Consider the following 12,590-nt stretch of genomic DNA (forward strand, 5'->3'; position numbering starts at 1 on the left):
AGCCTTTATAAATACATTTGTCTTAAAATATGATATGAAATTAATCTCCGTTACAATAATTCCAAACACAATCCGCTTTAACTAATAACACAAAAAGTATTGTATTGTTCTTGTCCATATTGAATCCATTATTCAAACATTCACAGTGTGGGTTGGAAAAAGTATATGAACCCCTATTCTAATCACTTCAACAAAAGCTAACTGGAGTCTGGAATTTGCAAACCTGGAGTCCAATCAATGAACCAGGATTAGAAGTGTGTTTTATAGCTACTACCACTGAAACATTTTAAGTTTGGTATCCTCAAGAAACATTTGCTGATGTGAACCATGCCTTACAAAAAAGAAATCTCATTTGACCTTCACTTAAGAATTATTGATTTGCATAAAGCTGGAAAGGGTTACAAAGTAATTTCAAAGATGTTATATATTCAGCAGTCCACAGTTAGTCCAATTCTTTATAAATGGAACATAGTGACATAGTAATATAGGTTAAAATTAAGACCTAAGTCCATCAAGTTCACTCCTCCGACCTATCCTTCCTGCTTTTGATCCAAAAGCAGGCAAAAAAAACACAATAAAAATCAATTAACCTATTTTACTGAGGCTAGAACAGGGCACGACACTATTTGTTCAATCAGGTGAAAAAAAGAGCCCTAGAGTAACAACTTGAACCATTGGAACTGGTAAACATCTCTGTTCATGAGCCAACCATATGCCAAACATTGAACATACATGGAGTCTATGGCAGGACACCATGGAGGAAGTAATTGCTCTCCAATTTGGCATCGCTGTTCGCCTGAAATCTGGAAAAGAGCACCTTGACACTCCACAACGTGAAAATGGTTGAAATGTTTTGGAAGGTTAAATTGTTTAGGAAGAACACACAGCTCTATGTATGGCATAAAAAGGACACCCCGCATACCCAGATAAAAAACATCATCCCAATGGTGAAGAATTGTGCAGGTAGCATCATGATTTAAAGCTGCATTGCTGCCTCAGGGCCTGGACAGCTTGCCATCATCGAGGGGACAATGAATTCTTAGGTTTATCAAAGTTTCATACAAGATAATGTCAGTGTGGCTGTCCACCAGCTGAAGCTCAGTAGAAGATGAGTGATGCACCAGACATCCTAGGGATATGGCTGAGTTTAAGCACTTCTGTAACTTAGAATGATCTGAAATTCCTTGTGAACTTTGTGCAGGTCTGATCTGCAGCTTCCACTTGTTTGAGGTTATTGCAACCAAAGGTGGTTTCGACCAGTTATTGAATCCAAGGGTTCACTTACTTTTTCCACAAGTACTCCGAATGTTTAATGAGTGTGTTTAATAAAGACATGAAATATTATTATTGTTTGTATGTTATTAGTTTAAGCACATGCGTGGGGGTTAGCTTTAACACAATTAATCACAACAGCCAAAACCGAATAAAGGTCTAAAACCATGAATCACTTATTTTTTAATGCTCAGTTTTTTACTTATTTACATCTATTTTTTCTTGCTTTGACATCACATCTGTCTCTATTAAGTATGCGGCCAGAGAATTTCATGCAAAAGTTCACTTGTTTGCCATGAACCATCTGAAAAGAGATACAGCACTGGAATCCTATTGTCTGTCTAAGCAGGAAGGTATAAGATGCGTCTTGGAGTTTGCCTGCATTGCTTAGCAGACGCATGCTCGGGAGTCAAGACTATAGATTGTTTACAGCAATGCAGTTCCTCTGTAAAACTATAAACTCAAATATCTTAAGTCTAAACAGCAATTTAAAACATACTAGGCTGTAGTAAGAGGGCACCTCTTAAATATACCACAAAAGATTTTGTTTTAGTGTGAGGAAAAAAAAATTTTTGTTTGCCAGCTATAAACAGTAACTTTCCATGTGCTTTTGGTGTAGTTTGCCTTTTGTGAGGCTGCTCCTAACCTCAGACTTTGGAAGGTAAGGCTATCCAAACTTGAGGCAAAGTGCCACAGACTAGAAATTTGTGAGAGTGCTGCATACTTCAAACATGGTGCATACACAAGAACTCCCTGCACCTGACCTTAAAGCTCCTATTATCACAGTTGTATGGGTCAGCCTTTTTGTCTTTTGGAGGGTTGAGTGATGATGGTGGTCATCCACTTCTCCAAAGATGTTACCTACTACTTGGCTATTTACTGCTGGTTTTAGCTTCCCTGTCCCTGTACCCAGTTACCATCTTATTCAGGACATGGAGGAAGAGAATTCTGGTATACTAGCCCTTGGAATTCCGCAGGTATGGTAAGATGCTGTCATGAGCCCTTTAAACCCCTTCCTATGGCACTTTCTACTTTTCTCAGTGAGGCTTCCTGAATCTACTACGTCCCTTGTTCTCTACATTTACTTACTATTTTCAGTGTACTGTGAAGCTGCTATACCATCCATGATAAATGGGTGCACCCATACCTGGTAGTTAGAGATGGTTGATCACTGCACTGGATGTGGATGGTGCTAAGCTCCTGCATGCTTCGGAGCCTTGTGGCTGGCACACTGGAGTTGGGGAGGTGGGTGGTTTTTTTGTTGCGTCGAGAGCAGCAGGATGTACTGAGCCCGTGGTGACTTGACAAAGACGGGCTTCGGCTTGATGGGTAATTTTGCATGGAGCTCTCCCTGCAGTTCTGCTCAAACAACTGGTCATCCATAAACTCATGGTTCTGTTGAGACATTATGAGTTAGTGCCAAAAATCCGCATACATCGAAACATAGAAAAGTCATCCACACTAGTGACCTAGGACTATCTTCTGCTCTCTTTGAAAGCCACTTTCACATTACACATAAATAAATGCAAACATACAAGAAGCATTGACCCATTTGTTCACATTGGGAGTTCCTAGCTCTGACGAGTTGTCACCAGTATTTCAGGGCTCCATACTATGACCTTTTTATATCTGAGAGTTGATTGTTTAAATCCCCTTATATTAAGAAGGGCCATCTTAGCCTATCTTGGAGGAGAAGGTCACTTGGGTTGAAACGCTCAACTCTCAGATTCAACCCTTTTTGGAGGCATACATCCATGTGTCTGAAAGTCACTCAAACTTCCCTGTGTCTGTAATGATGCAACTAGGGAATTGCACTAGAGTTAAACTTACTCTCTGTATTTTGAAGGAAGGCTGAGCTGGCCCTGTAGAATGCATATATAAAACTGTAACTAATCTCCCCAAATGATCTATGTGGTATGCAGTTCCAGCTTAGCCATTCTTGGTGGAAAATCTCATCTGCAAACTTGGTTTAGCAAGATATTTAAAAGCTACACATTTTATCAACCTAAAAAATATTATGCGTTAACACAGAATCCTTTGCAGAAGAGGTCTAAAATTGTTCCCTGATATCTCAAATGAAGCTTTTATTGTGGTCTGTTGGCTAGGTTGCATTAGATTTTAGACATATCTTGCTCCTGGCCAGACAACGTCTATAAAAAAAATCCCATTGAGTTGCCTACTCATTTTGGTCTTTATCTCCTGCTATAGTAACTATGCAACACCCCAGCTTTAAAACGTGTTAAATAATTTCAGCGTTTAACTCCACTACATAGTTATAAACTACATATTCTTTGTTGGTTATCTGTGAATATCTATTGTAAATGATTAGTATAAAATGTTGGGTTATATAAAATAATTTCAAAGACTGCAAAAGGTAAGCCTATGATATCCAACATCATCTAAGGTATCGCTGTCCAGGTCAGCAACAAGTGAAATGTATGTATCCCAGAAAAGGAATGGCATGCATAGAAAACCTAGATAGATGACATGGTTTAAGTGCAATTTTAGGGACACTATACTGTATGGGATTTTATTTGAAAAAAAAATCTTTCTGAAACATCCATGAGAATTCCATATATCACTCATGAGCTCACACAAAAATCAACACTTAAGGATGGGCACTTTCATTGGTATAGAAATTATTATTTTGTTAATGTTAAGTCACTAAAGTTATGAGATATACATGAAATATATAAACTAATTCAAGCAATAAGGTATAGGTTAATAGGTTTTTTTTAGTTGTTGGAACCAGTGAACTTGCCCAACCTTATTACACTCACGCATATTGGAAAAAAAACAAAATTAATACCTTGATGGTGGTAGTTCGTACAGATAACAGGGGATCATCCACAAGATAGGACAATCCCTACAGGACAACATGCCAACAGAAGATAAAAACATGGTTGATTGTACATTCCAGCATTCCAGTTCTCAGCCCCAACATTCCAAATTGCACATGCTGGAGTTTTAAAGTGCAAGGAGACACCTTAAAGTTCATTGTTTTGTGTCCTACGATTATATTTTATTATCTCATCCAAATGAGAGAAAAAAATGTAATCTGCTGTACATCTTAAACAGTTATTTTTTATATTACATTATGTAAATGTTAATGTGCAGTAGGTCATTTTAAAAATAAGATCAAAGTGGTTCACTCTCTAGAAAAGGGAGAGCTCTAGGTAGCCCACTCTGTTTCCAGTTATGCACAGATATCAAAGGCATTAAAGTTCATATAATGGTTGGAATGTCCTTTTAGAGTTCCACAAATAATTATTATTCTTGTTGTTTTATTATTTTATGACATGGTTGGTTAATTATAATTTTACATAGAAATGTTTATTTGTTTGGGGTTTTTTTTGCTTCTCTTTTATTTGCATGACCTATACCTGTTTCATCAGTAATTGACATGGTATTGAGTATACCAGAGATGCACTTCACCCGGTGGTGGCCTTACACTTGCTCTGGGACCAGAGGAGATCATGTTATAAGTTAATAGTTAAGTATTCACATTGTTATTGTGTAGAAAGCCATCGACTCTGGAAATGCTGTGCTGACACAACCACCAAAACTCCTGCTTTTAAAAACCTAGAATTGGTCCTGAACAGACCTCCATGGCTCCTGAATCCATATATTAGACAGAAAAGCCACTAATCCATCTAATAAATACAAAATGTGTTATATTTGAAAAGTGATATTTCATTTGGAAAAAAACATAGCAATATAGAATCTGACATGAGATAAGAATCATTCTGCCCACTTAGTGTGCCCATTTTTCATTATGTAAAGACCAAAGACCAGTCCCTGGTCAGGATATCTTTATGCCTATCATTTTGCATCCGTAAGGTATACTTTACTGCTGACTTGGGAAAATGATTTCATTGGGAGTAGTTTCAAGCCACTGATTGGCTACTTTAAGCAGCCAATCGGTGGCATGAAAACAAGTGCTTTATTTATGTACCTATTTTTAAATAGATTAAAAATGCATATTCAAGTACTTACAAAGTACCTTCATTTTGTTCCTTGTTGACTTGCCAACTGGAACACTAGGCTGTCCCTTTAAGAAGAATTTTAACATAGTACAGGGAAGTTTATTTTTTAGGAGGAGTGATTATTAGAAGAAGTCATAATCTAAAACTAGAGTGTCAGAGGTTTAGATGTAATGTAGGAAGAAGTGGTAGAGACTACAACAGTGAGTGAATTTAAACATGCATGAGCGAGGCATATAACTATACTGCATATAGGGAGACCAAGGACTGATTAAGGTCTGAGTCTTTAAATTAGGAAAAATGGCAGACTAAATGGGCCAAATGGTTCTTTTCTGGGGTCCGCTTCTATGTTTCTATGCATGTTTTAGGAGGGTCTGATCCAGTAGACACATTATCCATGTGTATCTTTAATGTGTTATATGTACGTTTTAAAAAAAAGGTTAGGTCAGAAACATAATTAATATTTTATATTGGTCCTTACTCAAATGAATCATTCAATGTAATAACACATGGGAATTTCTAACAAATGCTCAACTTTAAAAGGCGTCACTTGCACTCCAAAACAACATTTCATTATTTCCAATACTTTGCATTCAGCAAAACATTTAGTTCAATGGATCAAGAATTGCCTCATTTGTGGTCTGAGATTCCTTGTCATTTTTCTTCATTTATTCTATTGTGTTATATGTGGAAATGCTAGTCAGGTGTAATGAATTTACATCACATAAGGCAGAGGACACTGCAGGCCCAAATAATCCAGACACGTGCCCTGCAAAAGCAGGATCGTGTTCAAAGGAACAGGAGGCACAACATGCAGCAACCTAGTCCTGGAAGCTTATTCAAGTCAACTAGAGGTGAAATAGTCAACTTTCACTGTGTTAGACACAGATGGAGAGAAGCTACCAGGGATTAAATAATCAATCAAGAGTGTAGTTAGAGGGCTGTAAAATACAGCTCCCGGTCTAGTCTAGGAGAGACTTCAGAGCAGTATACAGTGGTGAGCCTAGGCTTACTGGCACCTGGGTGTTGGATTTCATTGGCACCCCCTCCTAAGTAGTGCATGTGTTAACACACAGGCATACAGCAAACTCACTTTAACACCCCCACTAACACTCCTTTCGGGAGTGCCAAACCTGGTTGCACCCGCCTTAACGCACCTCTAAAGGTATAAGGGAAAAATTGAGAGAGGGATGTTGTTGACCAGGTGCCTGGTTTAGCTGGGTATCTCCGGTTACCCAGGGATATAGGCACGCAAGCAAACTGCTTGCCGATAGTAGCGTTAGATCTCCAAGTAGGACATAAGTTTTGATTTATGTTTGTTTTTTTGTTGACGTATTTGTAACAGCCTCTGTATATGCTTCCTGGTGTCTGTATGCTGATTTAATGCAGAATAAAATGCTGCACCTCCTACAACAAGCCTATAAAACCTTACACCAAGGCATACATTTAGGCAGACTAGATGGGCCGAATGGTTCTTATCTGCCATCAAATTCTATGTTTCTAGGTTACATTTGCAGTAGAATACACTTTATTCTTCACAGATTGTAGTAACGTATGGTTAATTTCTTTAAGTTAGAAGTCAAGCGTAACAGCCGAGTATTATTGTTAAGAGATTTAGTATGATGTGGTGTTCTCAGACCAGCATGACCCATGTCATTAAAAAAACTTACCAGGAACTGTCTCTATCTCAGACTCTAAAATGATATATATATTCCAAATCTATTCAGGGCTTAACACTGATAGCTGTTTGTGTCACAGTCACTGATTATGTATCTTAAAAATGTAGCATATATAAAATGTTGTGCTGCCAGTGCTAGCTCAATCATGCCCTGTTTGTTCTCATCCATATGCCACCTTTGACTGTATCCAGCCCATTTAGGACTTGGCAAACCCCCAATGTAGCTACTCTGGGTTGCTTGCCCTCCAACCTATGGATCTGCTGCTTTTAAAATATCCCCAGGTGTTGTGCCAATGTGACTGTAGGGAGTCCGTAAGTGGCTGTTAAGGCAAACCTTGAAAGTTACCTCCTGGTAATACTGATCAACATCCCTTGAAGTTGAATAGATAAGTCAATGCCTTGCCTGCCATGATAAAGTATCTGCAAATGGCATTTTGAAATTTGACATTTTGAAGCAAACTCTGCCTACATTTGATTGTAAAACTTACTGGGTTTTTTTTCTCCAGGAAAATCTCAAACCACAAGAAAGTCAATTACTTGCAAATGCTTTATAGGCAATTCAGTGGCACAACATTATTTTAATGAGAAAGGAGGAAAAAAAGAGAAGATGAAAAATCTGTTATACGATACACAGGGAAACTCATTCCAGAAATATTGCATAGTAAGCAAAAGTTAGGGGAAACTGTTTTAAACCAAAAGCAGAACTTTAATATGTCTAAACATTATTCGTCCATAAAGCAATGTAGACATACTTGCCAATATTCTGTCTCATGCCAAGCCAAGGCCTGTTACATCTTGGTGTCACCTGGCTTTTTGTTGCAGAGTGGGCATCTTTCAGAGTGGAAGATACTCTGTAAAGTCATTGGTAAGGACAACCAGCAAGTGAGACATGTCCCAAACAAATCGGGACAGTTGGCAAGTATGACTAGGTATCCCAGCAACTGCACAGAACTAGACCTTTAAGATGGCAGCCATGGGTACCTTGTGGTCACATAGCACAGAATGGCTGTTTTTGATTCATCATAAAATGTCAAATGTGAAAAAATGAAAAATAAATAACTGACCACCGGGATGAAAGGGAAGAAAGCGTTGTTATAACAATGACACTAGCTTGTTTGGTCTGCTTTTAAATATTGCTTTCACATCTCTTTGTTGTATCTCTTAGTGATGAGATTGTTTGACTCTTCTGATCTAAAGAGTCACATATTTAAATTGAATTACAAAGTTAGGTACCCCATGGAGTACAGAACAAAGTGTTTTCCACCAAAGGAATGCAAAAGGCTACATACACAGTTTTATAGGGTAGAAGTAGCAGACTAACAAAAATGAGATTTTGCAGGCCATCACTACAGCATCATTCGACTACTATGAGTGAAACAGCAGCTTTCCAGGAGCTTCAGGTTAGTACAGCCAATCCCCCAGCACGTTCCTCCTCTACCTACATCCTGTTGAGCATGTCCAAAACACATATTTGTGTTTTCAAAGGGTTAAAATTATTTTTTTAAATGTATTATTTTGTAAATGGTACATATGCTGAATGGAATCAGTATATCTTGTGTTGAGAAGCTATTGTGGTCAAGTATAATTTAGTATGTGCTCACTTTAAACTTCATGACTTTTCCTCAATCTAATTCAACTGAGAACTGGGGACTTTAACACGATCTGTGCATCATTATCTGCATTAAGCTACAATTTAGTCTAACTAGAAATGTATTGCTTGGCCAGATCTAAAAATGAAGCCACCAATGACAATCATGTTGGTTGACCATCAGAGGCATTTGTTTCAGAAAACATATTTACATCGTTGCACAGATTTTGTGGAAATAGCATTCTCTAGGATCAAGTTAGGTCCATGGTAATGTAATGGCTTTGGCCATAAGACACCATTAGGTGACCTTGGTATAATATCTTCAGAACAATTTCATCAATTAATTGAGTTATGTTAAAATTTGTAAAAAAACTTTAACTGATTGGCATTCTGAGATAGATCAGCCCATTTCAAAGAAGAAACACCTAATGCAGTAGTGACCAAAGCTCGGTTGGGAGCAATGTTCCATCTAATTTTTCTTAGGTGGCGTGCGCAGAAAATTTCTCTTGTGCAAAAATTTTCCCAGATCCTAAATTTTGTGCACACAATATCCGCGCAGCATAAAGTATCAAAAAAAATAATATAGATTTTTTTAATTGGGAAAAACTGTTGTGCGCACAATTTTTGGTCATGTGCGCTCTCTAAAAATGCTATGTGCGCGCGCACAAGCGCACAGCTTAGAGGGAACACTGGTTGGGAGTCTCCACAAAACTTGGGATTTCTCCCATGTTCAGCATCTTGTGGAAGCTCTAATCAGTGCTTAGTGGTAGCTGACTGGATGTCAAGATGAGAAACCCTGACAAGTGTATCTTTGGAGGTCTGAGTTGTCTACATTTGTTAAAAAGTTACTGTCAGCAGCACGGCATATTGACTTTAACCTGGTGAGTCCATTTATGATGGAACTGCCAGCTGAACAACCAATGCAGATTGTGAAGTTGGGAGAGGCCAAGCAGCTCTGCAGAGTGTTTCACACAAAAGTAATCTACGAGGTAGGTTGTCTACAAAAATAATTGTTGATGTGACTACTCCTAGATATGTGACCTTTATTGTAAAGATCTTGTAAAACAAATCTTGGATAGTAACTGCCCTTTTTAAATAAAGGTTACACACATGCACATAACTAAAGAGATGCTTCAGCATGATGCACATTATTGTTATTTGTATGTCCCTTGTACATAATCTTAAAATATAAGAAGAGAACACACACAATCCACTTACAGTTGTTTTTTCCAGGCAGTGCAGCAGGTGGTGGTGTTGGCTTTCTATCAAGGAGCCTGATTTTCCAGTGTTTGTCTCTTCTTCTGTTGAGCCCTAAACACAGGTAGATCTTTGGGTTAATGCCATGCACTTATTAAACCTCCTTTACAATAAAAACCTATAAAGATGTCTAATGAGATGGTCATGGTATAATTGTGAAACCTAAGTTCTATTTTAGTATTATAAATGCATACCGCTCATGTACCGTTTTTAAGTGGGGCAGTCATCATTTTCAATCACTGTCTTGCTTTTGCGGGCAGTGGGGATCATGGGCCAGTAAGGGAGATCAGAGGATTTCCTTTGACTGGCCCAGTGAGCTGTGAAATCGATCAAGGTGTGTGCCTTTGCAGCTCAATCGCAGTTCCCACGTAGTCATCCTTATGATCTGTTGAACCAGAGTGCCACAGTATGATGTAATATCCCAGTGTTCTGCTTCAGTACATTGTAAGGTGGCTGCTCCTGCCCCTGAACCTTGCTTTAACCATTCCCCACTTTTAACCACACCTCCAATGAAGGTGTCCTGCTTTGGGCATCTATGATCTTGGGGTCACACTGTATGACCAACAGCATGTGGACACCTAACCATTATACCTGTATGAGCTTGTTGGACATCCCATTGTTTTCCCATTTTGTGGGTTTGCGTTATATAACCAACCACAGCAATGGGTTTGAAAATTCAAATGGATTCTATGATAAGTTCAACAAAGCCGCTATCAAAATGTTAAACATAACGTGCAAATATTTGTTGTTATAGGCATTAAAACTGTCTGTAAGGGTATTGTGTGTTATACATTATAAAGAATGCAATTTTCATGAAACATTAGTTCTTTCTGTACTTAGTTCATCTGATTACACTTTAAGTGGACCTCTTTTGGAAAAGTTTTCCAGACACTAGGCAGCACCCCCGCCACTCCACGTACCTCTGAGTTTGTGGCATATAGTCCCAGTTTAAGGACATGTGGCCCTGGGTACTGTTAATATGTCATGCAAGGTTGTGCTGGCTAGGTAGATAGCAGAGGCCTTCATTGTTTAATTGCGCTTGTTACAAATGTCCCATGGAGCAGCACTGCACTGGAAAGCCTGCCTGCCTGCCTGCCTGCCTGCCCCTGACTTTGTGGGTCTGCTTCCCTAAGAATATTGACCATATGGAATTTGTTTTTGTAATACATTTTGTTTTTGTTTTATAATAGACATATTAGCCTTCTTGTGTGGTCTACTTAATGGGTTAACCCCTTCAGTTCAGCTACATCTTTCAATGTTTTTTTTGAACCATCTGTTGAGTGTCAGTGTATTAATATATCCTAATACTTTGAGCTCAGGGCTCATCAAAGTGTTTTGGCAATCAACAGTACAATAAACATTAGTTAGCATGCTTTTTTATGAGCAATAAAAATGTGATCAGTAAAAGTTATAAAATACTACTATAAATTAAGTTGCTAAGGTGCTGTCTGAACCATTATAGGGGGAGAATGGGAAACGAAGAGAGAGGTTTTCCCATTCTGTGGTTCACTGACATCTGAAGTATCTGATAAAATACATGGCCCTCTGGGGTCTCATCTGAGATTGATTGGACAAAAAGGACATGCTCAATGCACCATTCGTTCACCCAGTTTATTTTCATATTTTGACACTTTCCAAAAAAGGTAAACGCTGTTGTTGCAGCCATTTTAAGAGCAATGAGAAACTAATTCAATGTTTTTCTTCTAAGCTTGATTTTTTTTCACTTTAAAGAATTGACTAAAACTGGAATAAACACTTTAAAAGTCAATGGATCAACCCCCTGAAGATTTTATGCGTCTATAAATTTACTGGCATGTGATATTTCCAGTCAGGGAGGGCATAACAACCCTAAGAGCTGTAGTTTGCTAGAGATCTACCTTTTGGTTAGTCCTGGTTTGGGTTAAAAAAACATCTGGAACAGTTCAATAGAAGTAATTTATAAATAATAAGGAATGATGCATACCGTTAGTTCTAGGGCTTCATTAAGCAGTCCATTACGTTTGCTGTGCAAATAGGCTGAGGAGCTCCCTGTTTTGGCTACCTTGATTCTTGCAAGCCGGGCTTTCTGTGTGGAGAGTGTGGAGAGAACAAAACAAATTAGTTAAAACCACAGACAACTTCACATTAAATAATTTCACTATGAGTATCGGCTCGCCCTAATCAAATATTAACCCTTTAACAATCCCTGACAAAGCTACTATGGTAGTAACTTAAAAATAGTGTCCACCAAATGGTTCTAGTAACAGTCCCTATATGGCAAAGATATTCTGAATTAAGTCTGCTGTGTTTTCAAGTCTGATGTAACAGTGAGAAAATCAACTTTAGTGATGCTCAGACATCATTAATTAAAAGTAGAATATGATGGAGAATTGACCCATTCACACAAAGATCTTGATATTGGAGGTATAGACACTGATGCTCGAGTCAGCCTTTGGGAGAGTCCCGGGTATGCCCATACTAGTACGGATAAGTAACTGCACTTGGATCATGTAGTTTGAGGAGAGAGTAACTGTGACTTGATGGTAGCTTGCTCAGGCTGGCAAGTTTTATGTGAACTTTTGAATAAAACTGAATAACCATCGGGTCAATCCATTTAAATGGACAAAAGAGAAAAAAAAAACCTAAGGAACACAGAAAGATCAGATAAGATGGGACTGTGGCTACTGGTTGTATCTATTTCTTAATTGTATTGTGAAGTTGTGAATTTAAAGAAACGTTTGCAGGCCACTTTTGTCCAAAACCTGCAGTTGTGTCTCCTTGCCAGATATTATGATCAATAGTAAGCCCTTACATTTTTAAAATACATATGTAG

The 12,590-nt window shown here is 38.2% G+C and overlaps 1 protein-coding gene across 2 annotated transcripts in view; it reads right to left on the minus strand.

Annotated features, from left to right (window-relative positions):
* Nucleotides 1-12,590, minus strand: part of LOC149298345 (A-type voltage-gated potassium channel KCND3-like) — a 190,044-nt gene that overhangs the window by 664 nt on the left and 176,790 nt on the right. The window contains exons 3-6 of one of the 2 annotated variants that reach the window (XM_089487471.1): nt 11,742-11,843; nt 9,740-9,832; nt 4,082-4,138; nt 2,420-2,667 (exon numbers count right to left, since the gene is read on the minus strand). In XM_089487471.1, the coding sequence (XP_089343597.1) occupies nt 2,420-2,667; nt 4,082-4,138; nt 9,740-9,832; nt 11,742-11,843 (500 nt within the window). The remainder of the gene's footprint in view (nt 1-2,419; nt 2,668-4,081; nt 4,139-9,739; nt 9,833-11,741; nt 11,844-12,590) is intronic. The other variant, XM_089487472.1, reaches the window with a different exon arrangement.

The sequence above is a fragment of the Sceloporus occidentalis genome, unplaced genomic scaffold (genome assembly GCF_023333645.1).
Source record: "Sceloporus occidentalis isolate IW3139 unplaced genomic scaffold, rSceOcc1.0.p SCAF_33, whole genome shotgun sequence".
In the NCBI taxonomy this organism is placed as follows: Eukaryota; Metazoa; Chordata; class Lepidosauria; order Squamata; family Phrynosomatidae; genus Sceloporus; species Sceloporus occidentalis.